General features: G+C 42.9%; 1 protein-coding gene and 1 long non-coding RNA gene across 3 annotated transcripts; one reads left to right on the top strand and one right to left on the bottom strand.

Moving 5' to 3' along the window:
• Positions 1 to 9,076: 9,076 nt before the first annotated feature.
• LOC124114334 (actin, cytoplasmic-like) lies at positions 9,077 to 21,452 on the bottom strand. 2 transcript variants are annotated; one of them, XM_046474830.2, is made up of 2 exons: positions 20,711 to 21,452; positions 9,077 to 10,918 (listed from the first exon to the last, which is right to left on the bottom strand). In XM_046474830.2, exons 1-2 carry the CDS (start codon positions 21,447 to 21,449, stop codon positions 10,182 to 10,184), a joined length of 1,476 nt encoding a protein of 491 aa, XP_046330786.2. In that variant the 5' UTR covers positions 21,450 to 21,452; the 3' UTR covers positions 9,077 to 10,181. The 2 variants fall into 2 exon arrangements, with proteins under 2 accessions (XP_046330786.2, XP_046330785.2); XM_046474829.2 differs by lacking the exon at positions 20,711 to 21,452 and adding an exon at positions 13,290 to 13,518 and having other exon boundaries at positions 9,077 to 11,186.
• LOC124114335 lies at positions 13,421 to 17,447 on the top strand. Its single transcript, XR_006857851.2, has 3 exons — positions 13,421 to 13,556; positions 16,609 to 16,802; positions 17,384 to 17,447. It is a non-coding gene; the product is annotated as an uncharacterized LOC124114335 (long non-coding RNA).
• Positions 21,453 to 21,996: the final 544 nt, after the last annotated feature.

The raw sequence follows: 21,996 nt of genomic DNA, 5'->3' as shown, positions 1-21,996 counted from the left end.
AATCACATAAACCGGGCTAAGGCCTGTGTTCCTTGTTCACAATACAAACATAATCCTCAATGCAAGTAGTTCATGCCGGGCAGAACGCAGCGTGAACAAACTCATTCCTTCTTCAATAACACGGGGATTGTTAGTAAAACAATATTTGCATATTGTACAGTTTGATTCATATAGATTCAAAAGTCTACTCATGAATTCAGAGCGTCATGACCTGGATAACAGAAGTTTCAATTGACGCTGAGACGCCCGATCCCCAATACTCGTCACGTGAGGTGAGGTGAGGTGAATGGCATTTAACGTCGCGTCCAAGATTATTGCATGTACGCGTGTGTGTTTGTGTGGCTGCTTGTACAATTCCGGACTGATGCCGATTTATAGTGCTAGCTCACTGAGATACCATGCCGCAGTTTTAACATGAATACCCCACTCAGACACAGTATACTGACTCCGAGCCGACCAGTCCTTGTTTTAACCCCTTAATGCCGAGCGCCAGACAGGGTAACAACAAGTACCATCTTTTAACGTCTTTTGGTATGACGCGGTCGGGGATCGAACCCTGGACCTTCCGCTCTTCGGGCGGACGCTCTGCCACTAGACCACGGAGGCGGTCCTCGTCACGTGAGCTGTTGGTGTACACTTGTGCAGGGATTGGTGCACGATCAAACAGGAAGAGTAGATATATAGAGAGAAAGATCTGGGGGATATATATCCATGAACAGGGTGGAGAACATGGGTGTCTTCAGCAACCCATGCTTGCTGTAAAAAGCTACTATGCTTGTCGTAAGAGGCGTCTAACGGGATCGGGTGGTCAGGCTCGTTGACTTGGTTGATGCATGTCATCGAAGTGGTAAACGTCTGAGACCTGCATCACTTCAGGCTTTGCTCCAACATTAAGCTGACACGCCTTGATATGACTGGAATACTGTTAAAAGATGCGTTAAACCCAACTCACTCACTGGTTGATGCATGGCATCGTATCCCATTTGCGTGGATCGATGCTCGTGATGTTAATCACTGGATTGTCTGGTCCAAACTCGATTATTTATAGACCGCCGTCATATAACTGGAATATTGCTGAGTGCGGCGTTTAAAAACTAACAACCAACAACCAACAACGCTCGGCTGCCCGTCCACCTTCGCGATGTTGGCCGCGATATAACACGTTTTGTGAAATATCGTGCTGGGTATTAAATCGTGTTTGTGAATGAAATGCACACAACACAAGCACGATGTCGTACGAGACCCGGGAAGATCCAGGGTAGACTTGGTCTTCAGCAACCCATGCTTGCCATAAAAGGCGACTGTTCTCGTCGAAAGAGACGACTTATGGGATCGGGTGGTCAGACTCGCTGACTTGCCTGATGCATGTCATCGTATCCCAATTGCGTGAACCGATGCTCGTGATGTTAATCACTGGATTGTCTTGCCCAGACTCGATTATTTACGGACCGCCGTCGTGTAGCTGGAATATTGCTGAGTTTACAACAAACAAACAAATCATATACAAGCATATCACGAGCTTACTACGAACATAACCCGAGCATAGTACGATGTCACTTACCGATGTTGGTCATTCGTCACCACTCGCCCTTTATCGATGAATGTTATATGCGAAAATACGTCAAACCAATCAGAATGCGCGTATGACTTCAAGAACTTTGATCAAAGAATCCCTCAGGAAATCATTTGATTTTACACATATACCCAAGATACAGTTAAATGTGTTCAATCATACTGTATAATACTGTAAGTTCCGATGTGTTCTCAATAGCATCTGGAATATATATATATGATATATGGGGGAAATATACGTGAATCATTACGCAACGAGTTGACAATTTTAGCTATGCCCGTTTGCGCTTAGACGGAACTAAGTCGCAAAAAATGACACGAGTCGCTATTCGGCTTGTCCCGGAATAACATGAGCTGGTCACGAATGCGATGTTGACATGTTCTTGACTGGTTTCGAGCGTGGTGCATACGAGTTTGTTTCGAGCTTACCACGACATTTACACGACCTCTTCGAGTTTATCACAATGTCAACACGACAAAACCGTAACCAGTGACCCGACCCGTATTTACACTTGAGATGATCTGTCGTCAGGTGCACATCATATCGTAGTGAACTCTCGATAAGCTCGTATTCAACACGTGACTATCTTCGTAAACTCGTGGTACGTTGTCGCTCACTCCTACTACGCACGTGTCAAGCTTGTGTAAACATTGTAGCATACTCGTGGTAAGGACGGAGGTTGCTCTTCCCTATGAAAATTAAAACGTGGTGTGCTTGTATAAATCGTACTCACATCGTGTCTGTCGTAAAAACATCGCGTTCACGTCGGTCACAAATACAGCGATAGGCCATTACGATTGTAGTACGATATAAACGAGCTAACTACGAGCAATACCGAGCACAACACGAGTATAACAGGACACGATGTAACACGAGTATTGAGATATTTTGAGCATGTCCAAAATATCTCTGACATTTTGAACCAACCACGATCTCTCGCGATGTATCACGAGCACACAAGGAGCTAAGTACGGGCCATCCGTAGCCAGCTCATGGTATTCCGGGACATCCCGAATAGCGACTCGTGCCCATCTCGTTGCCATTTTTGCGACTTGGTTCCGTCTTAGCGCAAACGGGCATAGCTAAAAGAATTGTCAACTCGTATATTTCCCCCATATATCATATATATTCCAGATGCTATTGAAAACACATCGGAACTTACAGTATTATACAGTATGATTGAACACATTTAACTGAATCTTGGGTATATTTATAGATGCAAAACATGTGTAAGATTAAAAAGATTTCCTGAGGGATTCTTTGATCAATGTTCTTGAAGTTATACGCGCATTCTGATTGGTTTGTCGTATTTTCGCACATAACATTCATCGACAGGGGGCGAGTCTTCATGCAGCTTACGGATAGGGGCGAGTGGTGACGAATGAGTACGGATATATGACGTGCTATCACGATGTATAACGATCTTTCACACGAGTTTAACATCGTGATATATCGCGGCCAACATCGCAAATGTCGGCGGATAGCATTAGCCTTTTCACGAACACCTGGTATCATCACTGTTTCTGAGTGATCCATTCATATGATTTTCACCGCGGTTTTGCCTTTTGCACCCAGAGGAATCTGTTTCAGCGGATAATCGAGTTTTGATTATTCTCTGGCGTTGACGTTTTGAATTGAACAAACCTTTACATTTGGGCTGGCATGCAACAGTGGTGTTTCCTAAACTTAACTGACCGCCTCTGTGGTCTAGAGGTAGAGCGTCTGCCAGGAGAGCGGAAGGTCCGGGGTTCAATCCCCGCCCGCGTTATATCAAAAGACGTTAAAAGATGGTACTTGTTGTAACCATGTCTGGCGCACGGCATTAAGTGGCTAAAACAAGACTGGTCGGCTCGGAATAAGTATATTGTGTCTGAGTGGGGTATTCATGTTAAACTGCGGCATGGTATCTCAGTGGGCTAGCACTATAAATCGGCATCAGTCCGGACTAGAAAAAGCAGGCACACACACACGTGCATGCACGTCGCTATATAAGTGCAATAATTTTGGACGCGACGTAAAACCCAATTTCACCTCACCTAAACTTAACTGGAGAATGGCCCGAGGCTTGAAGGGATGTAGACGTGTAGTGTGACTATCAGTTACATGATCACCTTAACGCAACATGAGAAGATGCGATGGAGATATAGTTTGTGTTTTGTCTATTCTTGTATTTCTATATCAGTTTCCGTTGTTAATGCTTACAATGTTTTTTTGTAATCAGAAACCACACGTCCAGTATTGCGCTCTTAGTTTGTTATTTTCCGTTGGAGGTCATTCTCTTTGAATGAAGAGGTGGCATGTATATGAACTTTAGTGTTATATTTCGTTATCGCCTTTATCTTTAGTAAGGCTAAGAAAAATAATAGTCTTGGTTCCCAGGCACTGCCCATACCATCATAAAGTTCATTGCACATTTCGTTTTTGTTTCCATTTTCATATTGCTGTGCATTGTGTTTAAGTATTAGGATTTTTATATAAATAAAATAAAATGGAAAAACAGACTATTATTCTTTTAGCCTAATCGTCCGTTAAACAACTGGTAACTCGCAGATTAGATTCGTGAAATATCGGTCAGTTGGTGTCTTTCGCAGGTGACGAAGGGATAAATGAGATTCACGGAACGTTCATACATTTACGATAGTCGAATTCTAAATAGTTAGAACAGATTTCGGAATATCGAAACTCGATTAGGTAAAACAAGAACTTCGAGTAACGGAAGACGTTTAAAGTTATTATCAATATTTCCACCGTAAAAGAGAGAAAGTTACCCTTGTTGAAAAACAATTATCATATATAATGTATTCCACAAATAATGACCTGGCTCCAAGCTAGCGACCTTCACTGGTCTGCATCGACTTATACAGATTCAGGGCCCCAGGATGACGCGGACACTGCTTGGTGACAGCTGGTTGGTGCCTATTGCTCTGCGAAGGTTATTCTACCATAAACAAGTTAATACAGTGAACCCTACCTAATCCGAACCCTTAGTCCTGGAACCTGATTTCTTGACAATATCAGACTGAATTTACACAAAGGGCATATCTTCATAACAATAACTCGTTGATCCAGGGCCCTGTTCCACAAAACGATCTTAGCGCTATGATTGTCGTAAGTCAGTGTTAAAGAATGGGAGTTACGATCGACTTAGCGCTAAGATCACTTTGTGGAACGGGGCCCTATCTACACGGGATGTTTGCACTTGGAACCCCACCGTCCGTATTAATGGACAGTGCCAATGAACTGCCTCCGTGGTCGAGTGGTTAGAACGCAAGCCAGGACAGCAGGAGGTCGGTGGTTCGATACCCAGCCGCGTCAGATCAAAATACGTTAAGAGATGGTACTTCTTGTCACCCTGCATGGCCACACCTTAAATACAGTGTCGACGGGTTAGAGGTTGTTAATTTAATTCAGGAAATGATTAAATACAAGTCCAACTATACGATTAACACCATAAACGTGTGATACCGCGACACCTGACCAACACTAGTATGGCGTTGTTACTTCGCGCCCTCTGCTGATCTATGGTTCTGTTCGTGAAGGATGGGGTAAGCGATCTTAGCGCTATGATTGTCGTAAGTCAGTGTTAAAGAATGGGAGTTACGATCGACTTAGCGCTAAGATCACTTTGTGGAACGGGGCCCTATCTCCACGGGATGTTTGCACTTGGAACCCCACCGTCCGTATTAATGGACAGTGCCAATGAACTGCCTCCGTGGTATAGCGACGTGCATGTACGTGTGTGTTTGTGGCTGCTTGTACTAGTCCGGACTGATGCCGATTTATAGTGCTAGCCCACCGAGATACCATGCTGCAGTTTAACATGAATACCCCACTCAGACACAGTGTACTGACTCCGAGCCGACCAGTCCTTGTTTTAGCCACTTAATGCCGAGCGCCAGACAGGGTAACAACAAGTGCCATCTTTTAACGTCTTTTGGTATGACGCGGCCGGGGATCGAACCCCGGACCTTCCGCTCTCCGGGCGGACGCTCTACCTCTAGGCCACGGAGGCGGTCGTGAAGGGTGGGAGATTGGTGTTAGTAAGTGAGTATAGTTTTACTCATGGTTTAACAAAATTCCAACAATATCACAGCAGGGGATACAACAAATTGGGTTCACACATTACACCCTTCGGCGTGACGAGCGAACACTTTAACTTCTCGTTTAACGTATAGTTTTATACGTATGCAAGATCTACAGAGGGCACTTATTTCGTGCTAAACAAATATTTAAATGACCCAAATACATACTATCCAGAGAATGATCATGTTACAAGTAGATTCACATGTTTCATTAACGTACATGTTCTGCTCTTGAGGGCTTATTTGTAATTAAACATGACATAATTCATATCTTGAAAACGTTTGATTCAGTAAGGAGAATATATTGTATGTTTGTTTGATGCCGCATTCAGCATTATTCCAGTTATATGACGACTGTCTGTAAATAATCGAGTCTGAACCAGACAATCCAATGATTGACATCATGAGCCTCGATCTACGCATTTGGGATACGATGACATGCATCAACCAAGTCTGACCACTAGATCGCGTTGATCGCCTCTTACGACAGGCAAGGGTTGCCGAAGACCTATTCTCTACCCGAATCTCCACAGGTCTATATTGAAGGTCGAATATCATATGTATTTGGTATGTCTTACGAGTGTCTTTCAAGCGTGGACATAAACTTGAAATGATACAGATCGTCGATATTGTTAAGGTTACAATATCTACATAATCTGACAGACTATGGAACTTTATGGCGTCTCCCGGTTTGAATCTGAAGCTTCGTACATCCAACTCGAGTATGAACAAATGTACACAAGGCCGAATCCGTTTGATATTTCTATTCGTATCTTAAAAAGTGTACAACGTTCATATCTAGTACCAGATGATGTTATATTAGTTAAGTAAGAAAACGATCTATACATCCAACATCTCGGGGGGCGGTCGGGTAGCCTATTGGTTAAAGCGTTCGCTCGTCACGCAGAAGACCCGGGTTCGATTCCCGACATGGGTTCAATGTGTGAAGCCATTTCTGGTGTCCCCCCGCCGTGATATTGCTGGAATATGCTAAAAGCGGCGTAAAATCAAACTCACTCACTCACTCACTCACTCACTCACTCACTCACTCACTCACTCACTCCAACATCTCGGTAAACTCAAACCTGAGCCAAGACCTGAACGAACCAAATAAAATACGTCTGGCATTACTTGCCCAGCTCTGTCAATCTACTGCATCAAGATTAAATAACATTTCGGATATCTTACGGAGATGTCTGTTGGTTGGCATACGAATTAGTTACAGCTGGTGTTGATGCATGTAACCGAACCGTTTCAACGCGATTGATACCGTCCATTACATTGAGATTGTTAATACCTGTACCAAGGTAGCATTTACATGCTAGTTATTGGACCCTTTTGAATACCTCTTTGATGTCCCCGTATTTCGCACCCATAAAGAAGGATAGGTTGGGGGGTTTTAATGTTCCAAGTGGGATTTTTCCATATGTCGAAACCAAGTTAAAACATTTTCTAGTGATCCTCTCCCAACGTGACACTGTTGTTATTTTTAAAGATGGAGTCATCTATAATCCAAAGTACTTACATTCTGATACATCTTCGACAACTTTATTAGGATTATAACATTTCTAACAGTTTAACAGTTCCACCTTCACGAAAAATAATTATTTAGTTTTCGGTAGGTTGACATTTAACTTCCATGCAGAAACAATAATCATCTAGAATATTCAGTTCTCTTACAGCTCACTTATTCTATCATAAATAGACATACCCATCAGCAAACATAAACACAAACTATTCATCTTGATAAGGGAATACTTGTACTCCTCGATATGTGTCAATAGTTTCAGCAGCCAATTCATCAATAAAAGATGTAAATACAATTGGCCTCAATACACAGCCTTGTTTCAGTCCAATAAGTCAGTCAAAACACTCAGTAAAACCAGCGTCACACCGTCCCCATTCTGTAACAGATGAATACATCGACTTCATCATATTCAACATTTAAACAGGAAGACAACATTTTCGAAGAACATACATAAGTTTCTTTCTATTTACAGAATCAAATACTGTCTTTTTAAATCCTTAAAGGCAATAGGAATCATCTACCTTTCCGTGAACTTAAATATGTTTCAATACAAGCAGTTAGTGGGAACAAGTTATCCGCTGTTGCATATCGGTGCCTCAAAGCTGCTTGTTCGTCATATATTTTGTTATTATCAAGTGTGTGTCATCCAGAAACATTTTAAAGGTACGACATTGAATCATTTTTAACAATCACATCAAATTATATTTCGAAAAATTTCTTACAATTACGAAATATTTTGGAGTATTCATTCTGAAAAATCCATTACAAACTCTCTGCATTTCCTGGCTTGGAGAATGCTGGGTAAAATGTCATTGATCGACGGGGATGAGTGTGTACGTAACACCATGCAACATTAACAGGGGATCTCACTTCGAGTTGACTGCATAGACTCACGTAATATGGGTGATAATTGATTCCTCATTTGATAGATTAACGTTGAGATTGTTGTGGATTTTCGCTTTTCTCTTGTACACAGTCAATTTCATCATTATGTTTCTGAAACTGGCTATTCAGTTTGCAAAACACAAAACAATGTTCATAGCTCGGTAGGGTTGACTCCAGGGAGCTTCTCGGGCCTCGGTTCTGCCCATCACTGAACCACTCGTGTTCCAAATGTGCCTTATTTCACCCAGCAGCAAATGACCCAGATGGTCAGATGGTAATGCAAAACCCCGAATCTCCTAAACGCATATCTGGTTGTAATGTACACATATTATGGGTTTCTTTCATAAATCACTCAAATCTGAGAAACTGCCTTGAAATTGATACGGGTCGTTGTAACTTCATCAGTACTTCTTAGATGATGCTTTGTGAAATAAGGATACATTCTTCATCATCTTATCCCGTAAAGTATGTTTATAATGAATATATCAATCAATTCCGGAATGATGCGATATGCCGTATTCATGATATGACACGCTGCATCTCACATATCATTGCTATCGTTGTGCCAGCGGTACTGTCACTGTTAAAGTGACCAACAATATGACGACGAAAAGTTTGTTTTTATAAGATAACCAAGTACCTACTTCGCCACAATGTGGATGTCAACAAGAAAACAGCGTTATCACTTTGCCCGGCCATGAGTGAGTGAGTGGGTTTAACACCGCTCTGAACAATATTCTAGTCATATCACGGCGTGTCAGCTTATTGTGAGAGGAACGCTCAAAAGTGGGTAAGTAGGTTTAACACTGCTTTGAACAATATTCCAGCCATATCACGGCGTGTCAGCTTATTTTTTGGAGTAAAGCTGAAAATGATACAAGGCTTAGAGGTTTACCACCCGGATATGATGCTGACAAACCTACACACGTAATCGATCGAACAGGGTCCCTTGTCTGGAATAAATAATTCATGGCACCAATTTTAGAACTCAGTCCTGATAAGTATACATTCTCTTGGATAAGCTTTTTATTCATGTACATGAAACTTCAGTAGTTTCTGATAAAACATGTCCCCATTTAACCAGTTGAAAAGCATGGAGCAAGGGTCATAAATCTGTACAAAATGAATTTAAGATACAAATTTTCGAATTCATTTAGGATCACGACCAGTAACATCAGTGTTATAAAGTTAATTTCTCGAACTTAAATAGTCGGTGAGAAATGGAAGGACGGACGAACTACGCTCCCATATCCTCCCCCGCTCCACTTCGCTGCGGGGGATAAAGAGGGATCAGGATATATAACGCTCTCATCTAAGAAGAGATAAACAGATCAAATGTAAAATAGTAATCATATTTTGAATATTAAGAGCAATCAGAGCTCCAGATACGATGCATATTTGCATACATAAATCAGCATTAACCACTAAATTTTGAGTTGCTTACGTACCAATGCGCATGAAAATCAAAAACACAATTAACCATAATTATCCAATGTAGCCGTTTCAGTTTGGCTAACTGTATTCCCTAACACAAATGTATTAACTAATCTAATAAAGGCACACACGAACTATATTGTAGTGCATAATGTACAACAACCATCCGTTACAAAACTTTTTGTAACTTTGAAAACTAACCAATGGGCTGGACCCAAGGGAGTAGTATATACTGGTCAAAAAAAGAAACGCATAGCTGAAAACTGTTTTTCAAACTTGACTGTTATTAAAGTTGAAGGCTTGAACTCAATATAAATGTCATTGCTAACTGTGAATATTGACCTTACACTAGTTTATTGCACCCAAACACAAAATTTGGTGACTTGTCGCGAAAATAGAGCATCTTGAAACCAAACTGGGAGGAATTGCATGGAGAAAAAGCTGTAAGCATGCTGCACATACCCAAAGAAAACTGTCAATACCCAATGAGAATGAACAACATTAAGTAAATATTCAAAATCTCTGGAGTCCTGGTGCAATTTTCATTTCAAAAAACAAAACAGTTCGTCCTCGGTATCTTCAATTTGGGACAACAATCAGAATAAAAATACTTCATAGTGGTCTTGTTAATGACGAAAAATGTTCGCTAAAATGTCCCTATCGTGTCCAACGTCAGTCCCTAAAAACACTTCCTGTGAACAATGGACGGGCCAGACTCATCGTACTCCTGCTTGCTGATCCACATCTGCTGGAAGGTGGACAGAGAGGCAAGGATGGAGCCACCGATCCAGACGGAGTATTTTCTCTCTGGAGGAGCGATGATCTTGATCTTCATTGTGCTGGGGGCAAGGGCTGTGATCTCCTTCTGCATTCTGTCTGCGATTCCCGGAAACATGGTGCTGCCTCCTGAGAGAACAATGTTGGCATACAAGTCTTTACGAATATCAACATCACACTTCATGATGGAGTTGTATGATGTTTCGTGGATACCAGCAGATTCCATTCCCAAGAAGGGTGGCTGGAAGAGAGCCTCTGGACAACGGAACCTCTCGTTGCCAATGGTGATGACCTGACCGTCGGGAAGCTCGTAGCTCTTCTCCAATGAAGAGGAAGAGGCAGCAGTCTGCATTTCCTGTTCAAAGTCTAAAGCAACGTAAGCTAATTTTTCTTTGATATCCCTGACGATTTCTCGTTCGGCAGTGGTGGTGAAGGAGTAACCACGCTCGGTCAGGATCTTCATGAGGTAGTCTGTGAGGTCACGCCCAGCGAGATCCAGTCTCATGATGGCGTGGGGAAGGGCGTAACCCTCGTAGATGGGAACAGTGTGGGTGACACCATCACCAGAGTCAAGGACAATACCCGTGGTACGGCCGGAAGCGTACAGAGACAGAACAGCCTGGATGGACACATACATAGCTGGGGTGTTGAAGGTCTCAAACATGATCTGGGTCATCTTTTCACGGTTGACCTTGGGGTTGAGGGGAGCTTCAGTCATGAGTACTGGGTGCTCCTCTGGAGCCACTCGGAGCTCGTTGTAGAAGGTGTGATGCCAGATCTTCTCCATGTCGTCCCAGTTGGTGACTATACCGTGCTCGATGGGGTACTTAAGGGTTAGAATACCTCTCTTTGACTGAGCCTCGTCACCGACGTAGCTGTCTTTCTGTCCCATACCGACCATCACACCCTGGAAAGAACAGAAATAACATCTATATCATGTATGTTACTTGTTACGATCGGCATACAAAGCATACAATATTGCGTAAGTAAGGTTGTCCGACGGTTTCAGCAGTGTTCAAACGGCGGCGGACAGAAACAACAAGCAGTTTGGATCCGGGTTCCTCCGCTTGACAAGCCACCGCTTGAACCATTAGGAGTACATATTTTGTACATTGCGATCTCCTATCATAGTGGGAGTGCTATCTCACGCCTACCCCACCTTTATTAAGTTTAATATACAAGAAAACCGGTTTTCATGCTTTAACAATGCACGAAAAACCTCATTTCAGAACATTTCACAGATTGTATTTAGTTCGCTTGTAAAACCCGTTTAACCACAACCTTGTGACAACTGTGTTTTTACATGTATACAATAGAGTAGATCTTTTCATTTCCATATTTGGGCACAATATTGTAAACACATAAACCGGGCGAAGGTATTTGTAGCCGTCATGTTCTAAATACAAACACAAAAGTCATTGCAAGTAATTCATGCGGGACATAACAAACGCATCGAACTCTTAATTCATTTTGATTCAAAAGCCTTCATGAAATCAGAGCGTCATGCCCTGAATAACAGAAGTTAGTTTTCAATTGACGTTGAGAAACCTGATCACCCATGCTCGTCACGTGAGCTGTTGGTGTACACTTGTGCAGGGATTGGTGCACGATCAAACAGGAAGAGTAGATATATATAGATAGACAGACAGACAGATATAGAAATAGATATAGACAGACAGACAGACATATAGAAATAGATATAGATAGACAGACAGACAGATATAGAAATAGATAGATAGATACAGACAGACACACACAGACAGACACACAGACAGACAGACATATAGAAATAGATATAGATAGACAGACAGATATAGAAATAGATACAGACAGACATAAAGAAATAGATAAAGATAGACAGACAGGCAGATATAGATATAGAAATAGATAGATAGATACAGACAGACAGACACACCCAGACAGACAGACATATAGAAATAGATGGGAATAGATAGATAGAGATAGAAACAGATAGATAGATAGACAGACAGACAGATATAGAGATAGATATTGATATAGATAGATAGATATTGATATAGATGGATAGATATTGATATACATAGATATAGATAGATAGATAGATAGATAGATAGATAGATAGATAGATGTAACTGTTAGGCACAGCAGAACGTGCTTGCCCTTGTCGCGAACACCTGGCGTCATAACTGTTTTGTAGTGATCCATTCATTTGAAATGAAGGAAACCTGTTTCAGCAGATAATCGAGACTGGTTATTGTCTGGCGTTGACGTTTTGATGTACATATATTATATTTGAGCTGGCATGCAAAAGTGATGTTCCACCACTTCATTGAAATTTGCTAGAACTGCCAAACCGACCGTTACTTTGCTTTAACAGAGATGAATAAACGTAGTATCTGCATCAGATGCATCATATTCACACAACATGAGCCGATGCTTTGGAGATATATTGAGTGTTTTGTCGTTACTTGTCTTTCTATAACATTGTTTGTCAATGCTTACGATGGTTCTGTAATCAGAAACCACCATGGCCCATTATGGCGTCCTGTTTTTTTCCTCCCACATAACATCATCAGTAACCTCCAGTAAGTAAAACCGCTTCTATTGAAGAAGTGGCATTCATATAAAGTCACGGAACTTACATACATAAGGATAGTCGAATTCTAAATGGTTCGATAATCGCAGGATAATCGCAACTTGAATAGGTAACTGAAGAGCTTAGAGTTATTTTCAATACTGCCACTGGAAAGAGCGACCTGCATTACCTGATACATACTGAGGCACCGGAGTGATGCGGAAACTGCTTGGTGAGAGCTAGTTGAAGGCGCTTGCTCTGTGAAACTTATTATACCAAGAAACAATCTTATACAGTGAACCCTTGTTAATCTGAAAGACAATTATCAGTCTACATTTACACAAAGGACATCTCTCTATAAAAATGACTCGTTACCCGGATATCTAAAAAACTGGAGGATTTTATACTTGGAACCCCACCGGGTTCACGAACCTTCACACAGATAAGTATAATTACCTGATGACGGGGACGACCGACGATGGAGGGGAAGACGGCTCTGGGGGCGTCGTCACCGGCGAACCCGGCCTTACACATGCCGGAGCCGTTGTCGATAACCAACGCAGCGATATCTTCGTCACACATTTTGGCAGAAAGGTAGAAGACGTTTCACTACTGAGAGCTGTAACGCTGATAGCGGTAGTCTGGACAGGTGGATTTATATACCTCGATATGGTCAATGCGTCCCCTTATATGGCATACAGACATACAACAGATCGGCTACAGGTTAGTGTTTTGTTAAACAGGTTTTAGTTGTACACAATCAGACATTCTCGGGAAAGACGAGAACAATGTATTGTGAAACATTAAACATGCCTCGCGTGTCTATATTGGAAAACGGCCTGGCGACGTGTCTTTACGTGTACGGTCTTTGTGCAATCCAACCACAGCACAACAGGTAGCGTATGACCCCTTAGTGAAGAAAATTTAGGGTTGTGCCTTTAGTATTGACCAGGATTTGCGGTCGTTTCAAATATCTTTAAATTGGGTTTTAACAATCTATAGTTGTGTGAAATGACACGTCTTCCTAAATTAAGGCCAAAACGTCTTGCACTAACTCCTCTAACATGTTGCAGTCACTCCCCTAACGTGTTGCACTAACTCCTCTAACATGTTGCACTACCTCCACTAACGTGTTGCACTAACTCCCTTAACATGTTGCACTAACTCCCCTAACGTGTTGCACTAACTCCCCTTACATGTTGCACTAACTCCTCTAACATGTTGCACTAACTCCCCTAACATGTTGCACTACCTCCACTAACGTGTTGCACTAACTCCCTTAACATGTTGCACTAACTCTCCTAACGCGTTGCACAACCTCCACTAACATGTTGCACTAACTCCTCTAACATGTTGCACTAACTCTCCTAACGCGTTGCACTACCTCCACTAACATGTTGCACTAACTCCCCTAACATGTTGCACTAACTCTCCTAACGCGTTGCACTAACTCCAGTAACGTGTTGCACTTACACCTCTAACATGTTGCACAACCTTCCCTAAAATGCTGCACTAACTCCCCTAACGTGTTGCACTTACTCAACTAACATGTTGCACTAACTCCCCTAACATGTTGCACTAACTCCCCTAACATGTTGCACTAACTCCCCTTACGCGTTGCACTAACTCCTATAACATGTTGCACTAACTCCCCTAACATGTTACACTAACTCCCCTAACGTGTTGCACTAACTCCCCTAACATGTTGCACTAACCCCCCTTACATGTTGTACTAATTCCCCTAACACGTGCACTAACTCCCCTTACATGGTCCACTAACTCCCCTTACATGTTGCACTAACTGCCCTAACGTGTTCTACTAACTCCCCTAACATGTTGCACTAACTCCCCTAACATGTTGTACTAACTCCCCTAACGTGTTGCACTAACTCTCATAACATGCTGCACTAACTCCCCTAACATGTTGCACTAACTCCCCTAACGTGTTGCACCAACTCCCCTAACATGTGTTTCTTACTCCTCTAACGTGTTGCACTTACTCCCCTAACATGTTGTACTAACTCCCCTAACGTGTTGCACTAACTCCCCTAACATGTTGCACTTACTCCCCTAACGTGTTGCACTAACTCCCCTTACGTGTTGTACTAACTCCCCTAACGTGTTGCACCAACTCCCCTAACATGTTACACTAACTGCCCTAACATGTTGCACTACCTCCACTAACGTGTTGCACTAACTCCCCTAACGTGTTGCACTAACTCCCCTAACATGTAGCACTAACTCCCCTTACATGTTGCACTACCTCCACTAACATGTTTCACTTACTCCCCTAACGTGTTGCACTACCTCCTCTAACGTGTTGCACTAACTCCCCTAACATTTGTCACTTACTCCTCTACCATGTTGCACTTACTCTCTAAGATGTTGCACTACCTCCTCTAACGCGTTGCACTCACTCACTCTAACGTGTGACTCGTGAAGATCCGGGGTAGAATTGGTCTTCAGCAACCCATGCTGGCCGTGAAAGGCTACTATGCTTGTCGTAAGAGATAACTAACGGGATCGGGTGGTCAGACTCGCTGATTTGGTTGATGCATGTCATCGTACCCCAATTGCGTAGATCGATGCTCATTATGTCAGTCACTGGATTGCCTGGTACAGACTCGATTATTTACAGACTGTCGTCATATAGGTGGAATATTGCTGAGTGTGGCGTTAAACAACAACCAAACAAACAAACAAACACTCTAACGTGTTTCACTAACTCCTATAACACCTCGGGGGTGGTCCCAGTCGTCAGAAGCCTGGCCTGCAAAGAGACGTTCTCAGCTAATCCCTTGTCAACCTTTCACCACTGAGTGGGAGGCACCTGCTAAATATAATCTTAATATGGACTCCCGTGTTTTGAACATGTTCTCGTTTGTGAATGTAGTTACGATGCTGTACGTAAAGTCGTGACACCGGTCCCCTGCATATAACACTGTGTCTGTGACAGGATAAGAATGTGGCCCATCGATCTTGTCGCTGGGGAACCAATGACATGAAAACAGGCGGTCAAAGGAGGACATTATAAAATATGTCATAAAAGTAGGTCATGTAAGGGAGGCGACTCTGACATACACATACCGAACATCGCCTACCATGTTCAGCTGAATATCTATGACCCAAGTAAATGGTATAACATCGTTCTACCTACCTCAATATCATTCTCCCTGCCTCTTGGAACATACCTGACCTCTGTCCATGTAACTGTACAGAAGATGCCCACTGTCTCAGCATGTGCGCGGACCGCGACTTGTCAGTGACAGCACACCCACAGTCACAGTCATCTGCTATCGCTGTGACTATCATCGTTACAGTGACCGACATTCACGGACAGCACAGACAGTTTCCATCATATGTGGACAATTCGTTTGAGATAGGTAGCCCATAGGTAGTCTATGAAGACGCGTATTTCGACGTGCAGAATGGCGTCCCTTGTCCGTGCAAGGATCCGCAAGGAATCTCAGATTCGCTGTCAGCACCATATTTATGCTCGTGAGTGAGTGAGTGAGTGAGTGAGTGAGTTTGATTTTACGCCGCTTTTAGCAATATTCCAGCAATATCACGGCGGGGGACACCAGAAATGGGCTTCACACATTGTACCCATGTCGGGAATCGAACCCGGGTCTTCGGCGTGACGAGCGAACGCTTTAACAACTAGGCTACCCGACCGCCCCTATGCTCGTGAGTATATCCTTAGACTTTTGATTTGACTAAAATCCTGTGAAGCTCGGATGAGAATAGGTCCATATCATTTTATTGCTTGTCTCAGGAGGCGACAACATTGGATCGGGTGGTCAGACTCGGTGTTACTTTGATTGCTTGAAACCGTATTCCGAAGACATGGGTCAGTACTATGAATCACCACGACTGGGAAAAGGGAACTTATACAGGAGTTGCGGCAATAATCGACTACTGCAGTTGACGCCAACAAATGTCGCGTCAAAAGATGGATTGATTGAACTGGTATGTAACGAACAATGTTTACTTTCGATGTGTATAAAAGTGTAACGATGTAACGCATCGATAATCGAGATATAATCTCCGTACCAGATGAGACCGCCTCCGTGGTCTAGTGGTAGAGCGTCCGCGTCATACCAAAAGACGTTAAAAGATGGTACTTGTTGGCGGCATTAAGGGTCTAAAACAAGGACTGGTCGGCTCGGAGTCAGTATACTGTGTCTGAGTGGGGTATTCATGTTAAACTGCAGCATGGTATCTCAGTTGGCTAGCACTATAAATCGGCATCAGTCCGGACTAGTACAAGCAGCCACACAAACACACACACGTACATGCACGTCGCTATATAAGTGCAATAATCTTGGACGCGACGTTAAACCCAATTTCACCTCACCTCACCTCACCGTACCAGATGAATCACCATTTGCTTTCCTGTATATGTGAATGCATTGACAAAACATCCTTATATTCACATGTGAATCAACTGATTGTATATGTTTTTGTTGTAAACAACTATGTTGATCAATTATCTATATTTCATCGGGGTTTCCTTTTGAATATTAAACCAAAACACTTTATATTTTCAGATAACGAAAACGTTGTTATAAACTGACTTCCAAAAGAAACTTTACCAACTGAAAATATAAATTTCAGACAAAGTATTAAGTATTTTTTTCGATGAAGTCTATCTGAAACACATAACCTAAATACAACAATAGTGCATGCAGAAAATTTTAATCGTCTGTTACATGTTTGCGAGATAACACGCGAAAAAGTGAAAAACACGTGCACCACGGACAACTGCAAATGCACCTGCGGGTAAGGGTTTAAAACGATTGCAACGGCAAGTCAGACATCCACAGAGATAAAAAAACACAAAAGAAATGCCACGACTCACAGTCGAACAACGTGAACGCTCCCGCGTTGCCGTTACCAACTTGATGCAACGTTACAGACAGTCAGGGCGGACCGCTGACAGGCTAAGAACAGGTAGACCCAGGCTGACCACGCCCCATGATGACCAGTACTTGCGTACCTTGCACCTCCGAAATCGCTTCCTGACAGTGACGTCATCGGCGACAAATGCCTTAGGTCACAGGGTTAGTCGACAGACAGTGGCCAGGAGACTCAGGGCTCATGGAATCAGGGCTTTTAGACCATACAGAGGACAGCTATTGACAGCGCAACATCGTCGTCTGCGATTGAGATGGGCCCGGACTGTACGACGTTGGCAACGACGTGACTGGCAGAGGGTTGTCTTCACTGACGAAAGTCGATTCTGTATGTTTAGGGCTGATGGAAGACAACGTGTTTACCGCCAAAGGGATGAACGAACGGCGGCGTGTTGCGTGCAGGAGGTCGTACCATATGGTGGAGGGAGTGTCATGGTGTGGGGAGGGATCTGTGGGCAGGAGAGGACACCGCTGGTCATCGTTGACGGAAACTTGACAGCTCAGCGGTACATGGATAACATTCTTCGTCCAGTTGTCCTACCATCTCTCCAACAGCAGCCACATGGTGTCATTTATCAGCATGACAACGCTAGAGCCTATACAGCCAGAATTGTCTCTAACTTCCTCGCAGCCAACAACGTCAACGTCCTGTCGTGGCCTGCACGCTCACCCGACATGTCCCCCATAGAACACCTCTGGGACTTGATGGATCGTCGTGTTCGACAACGACCACACTCTCCAGCCAACCGGCAACAACTGATCTTGGCCCTCAAAGAAAAATGGCGTCAAATCCCAGGTGACCTCATCAGACGACTGACTGTTTCTGTGCGTCGAAGAGTTTTTGCGTGTATTGAGGCATTTGGTGGTCCCTCACGCTACTAATGACTTGTTATTGAACGTGAGCGATTGTTTATGTACTCTGCCTATTGTCCATGATTCTGAAAGCTCGAGTTTTGTACCACACCCAACTTTGGGGGGCTCTGACGTCATTCTCGGTCGCGGTATGATTGTCATTTTCAGTGTTGATTATGTTGATATATTGATCTTCTCAATACACTTTACTTCATGCATGTATGTTTTGTTGTTTTTGAGCAAGAATGATTTCAAACTCTGGTAAAGTTTCTTTTGGACGTCAGTTTATTTAGATAAGCAAGTACCTACTTTGCCCCAACGTGGCTGTCAAAAAGGGATAAGAATATATAACGCCCTCACCTCAGAAAAGATAAACAGCTAAATTGTAAAAAGAAAAAGTAATCATATTTACAATATTGAAAGCAATCAGAGCTCCAGATAAAGCTACGCATTGCTTACATGCAAATACGCATAAAACCGTTCAACAAATTACCCATATTTAGCCATAATAACTTTTCCAACTTGAAGAGCTTAGAGCCATAAGGGCCAATGTCATGTGGAGTCTGTTTTGAGAAAAGTGATGGAACCCATAACCATATGCACGTTAATGACATTTTTTTACTGATAAATTCCAAGACATTAACGCATTCTGACAGCGGAGATATAAATGTTGTTATAAGAAGCAGTCAAAAAAGGAAATAAACTTACGATTTTAATTTGTGTAAGGGTGGAAAGGGCCAATGTCTGTATTTCGGCCCTTTTTGACCCTCAGGCATTTGCATGGGATTTAACATGTGGGATTGATAAACTACTACTGAAAGTACAAACACTTTCTATTGAAGTACTTTTAAATGATATAAACTATTCCCAATTTGTTGAAATAGTTGAAACATAACAATAAGGTGTGCAAACTTTCAAAATCTCTCTCAAACAACCAGTCTCAACCACACTCGTAAATGAGAGCTAAACGACCAAAATCCAGCAAAGTGACTTTGGCCCTTTTGGAACTTGACTTTGGTCCTCTTATAGAATTTTAAGTAGCTATATTTCTAAAACGCACAAATGAAAACATACAATATTCTTTCTACAGAGAGACATGAATTCATAGAAGTTATGACCAAAGTGCATTTTGGCCCCTTTTAGCTCTAAGCTCTTCACTTGTGTAACTGTATTTCGTAGCATATTTTTATTTACTTATCGTTTAAGGCATCGAGATTACACGAACTATACAGCAGTGCATAAAACACAAAAGCCGAACGTCTCGCAGAGAATGAAATATAACAGACAGTAGTACCAAAGGGAGAAAAAAAATATTAAATACCCAACAAAAACTATCAATACCAAATGGGAATGTCAACATGTGAGTAAATACTCAAAGTCTCATCCACCCGGAGAGAGGAAGGTCCGGGGTTTGATCCCCGGCCGCGTCATACCAAAAGATGGTACTTGTTGTTACCCTGTCTGGCGCTCGGCATTAAGGGGCTGAAACAAGGACTGGTCGACTCGTAGTCAGTATACTGTGTCTGAGTGGGGTATTCATGTTAAACTGCAGCATGGTATCTCAGTTGGTTAGCACGCACGCACGCACGCACACACACTCACACACACACGTGCATGGACGTCGCTATATAAGTGCAATAGTCTTGGACGCGACGTTAAACCCCATTTCACCTCACCTCAAAGTCTCAAAACATTACCTGGAGTCCTGATGCAATTTACTTTGTCATTACAATAACAAAACAGTTTGTCCTCCGTAGCTTTAATTTTGGATAAGGACAATAATTAATAGTGGCGTTATCAGTGATGAAAAGTGTTTGGTACATGTTACTATCGTATGGAATGTCAGCCCCTAAATTCACTTCCTGTGCACAATGGATGGGCCGGACTCATCGTACTCCTGCTTGCTGATCCACATCTGCTGGAAGGTGGACAGAGAGGCAAGGATGGAGCCACCGATCCATGCGGAGTATTTTCTCTCTGGAGGAGCGATGACCTTTATCTTCATTGTGCTGGGGGCAAGGGCCGTTATCTCCTTCTGCATTCTGTCGGCAAAACCTGGGAACATGGTGGTACCTCCTAGGAGAACAGTGTTGGCATACAAGTCTTTACGAATATCAACATCACACTTCATGATGGAGTTGTATGTTGTTTCATGGATACCAGCAGATTTCATACCCAAGAAGGAAGGCTGGAAGAGGGCCTCTGGACAACGGAACCTCTCGTTGCCAATGGTGATGACCTGACCGTCGGGAAGCTCGTAGCTCTTCTCCAATGAAGAGGAAGAGGCAGCAGTCTGCATTTCCTGTTCAAAGTCTAAAGCAATGTAAGCTAACTTCTCCTTGATGTCCCTGACGATTTCCCGCTCGGCAGTGGTGGTGAAGGAGTAACCACGCTCGGTCAGGATCCTCATAAGGTATTCTGTGAGGTCACGCCCAGCGAGATCCAGTCTAATGATTGCGTGGGGAAGGGCGTAACCCTCGTAGATGGGAACAGTGTGGGTGACACCATCACCAGAGTCCAGAACAATACCATCGGTACGACCGGAAGCGTACAGAGACAGGACAGCCTGGATGGACACATACATAGCTGGAGAGTTGAAGGTCTCGAACATGATCTGGGTCATCTTTTCACGGTTGGCCTTGGGGTCGAGGGGAGCCTCAGTCAGGAGAACGGGGTGCTCCTCTGGAGCCACACGGAGCACGTTGTAGAAGGTGTGATGCCAGATCTTCTCCATGTCGTCCCAGTTGGTGACTATACCGTGCTCGATGGGGTACTTAAGGGTGAGAATACCTCTCTTTGACTGAGCCTCGTCACCGACGTAGCTGTCCTTCTGTCCCATACCGACCATCACATTCTGGAAAGAACAGAGATAACATTAATACTCTGTACTATTGCGTGATATCTGTACTATTGCGTGATTGCGTTCAAAACAACAACAACACGCCAACGCCAACGCCGTAAAAAGTTGGATTCATATTTTGGTTATAGTGATCCCCGATGATAGTGGGAGTGCCACCCAGCCTGTATAAAGATCGTCTTTAGTTCCTTGGGAAAACTCGTTTAAACACAGCCCTATGACAAGGGTGAATCTATAATTTTTAATATTTTCACAAAATAGGGGGAACTTTTCATATCCATATTTGGACGTGATAAGGCCTTTTGTAGGCGTGATGTTCACAATACAAAGACAAAAGTCACTGCAAATATGCCACTCTTCACCAGGGGAATTGTTAGTAGAAAACATTTGTATGCTGTGCAGGTTAATTTGTATGGATTAAAAAAAACTATTCATGAAATCAGAGCGTCATGACCTGAATAGCATCAGTTTACAATTACGCTGAGAAGCCCAACCTCCCCGGTTGTCATACTGCTGTTGGAGTACACTCGTTGTAAAG

Source organism: Haliotis rufescens, unplaced genomic scaffold, assembly GCF_023055435.1.
Source record: "Haliotis rufescens isolate VD_foot unplaced genomic scaffold, xgHalRufe1.0.p SCAF_2, whole genome shotgun sequence".
Taxonomy (NCBI): Eukaryota; Metazoa; Mollusca; class Gastropoda; order Lepetellida; family Haliotidae; genus Haliotis; species Haliotis rufescens.
This window is presented reverse-complemented; position numbering and strand designations above follow the sequence as displayed.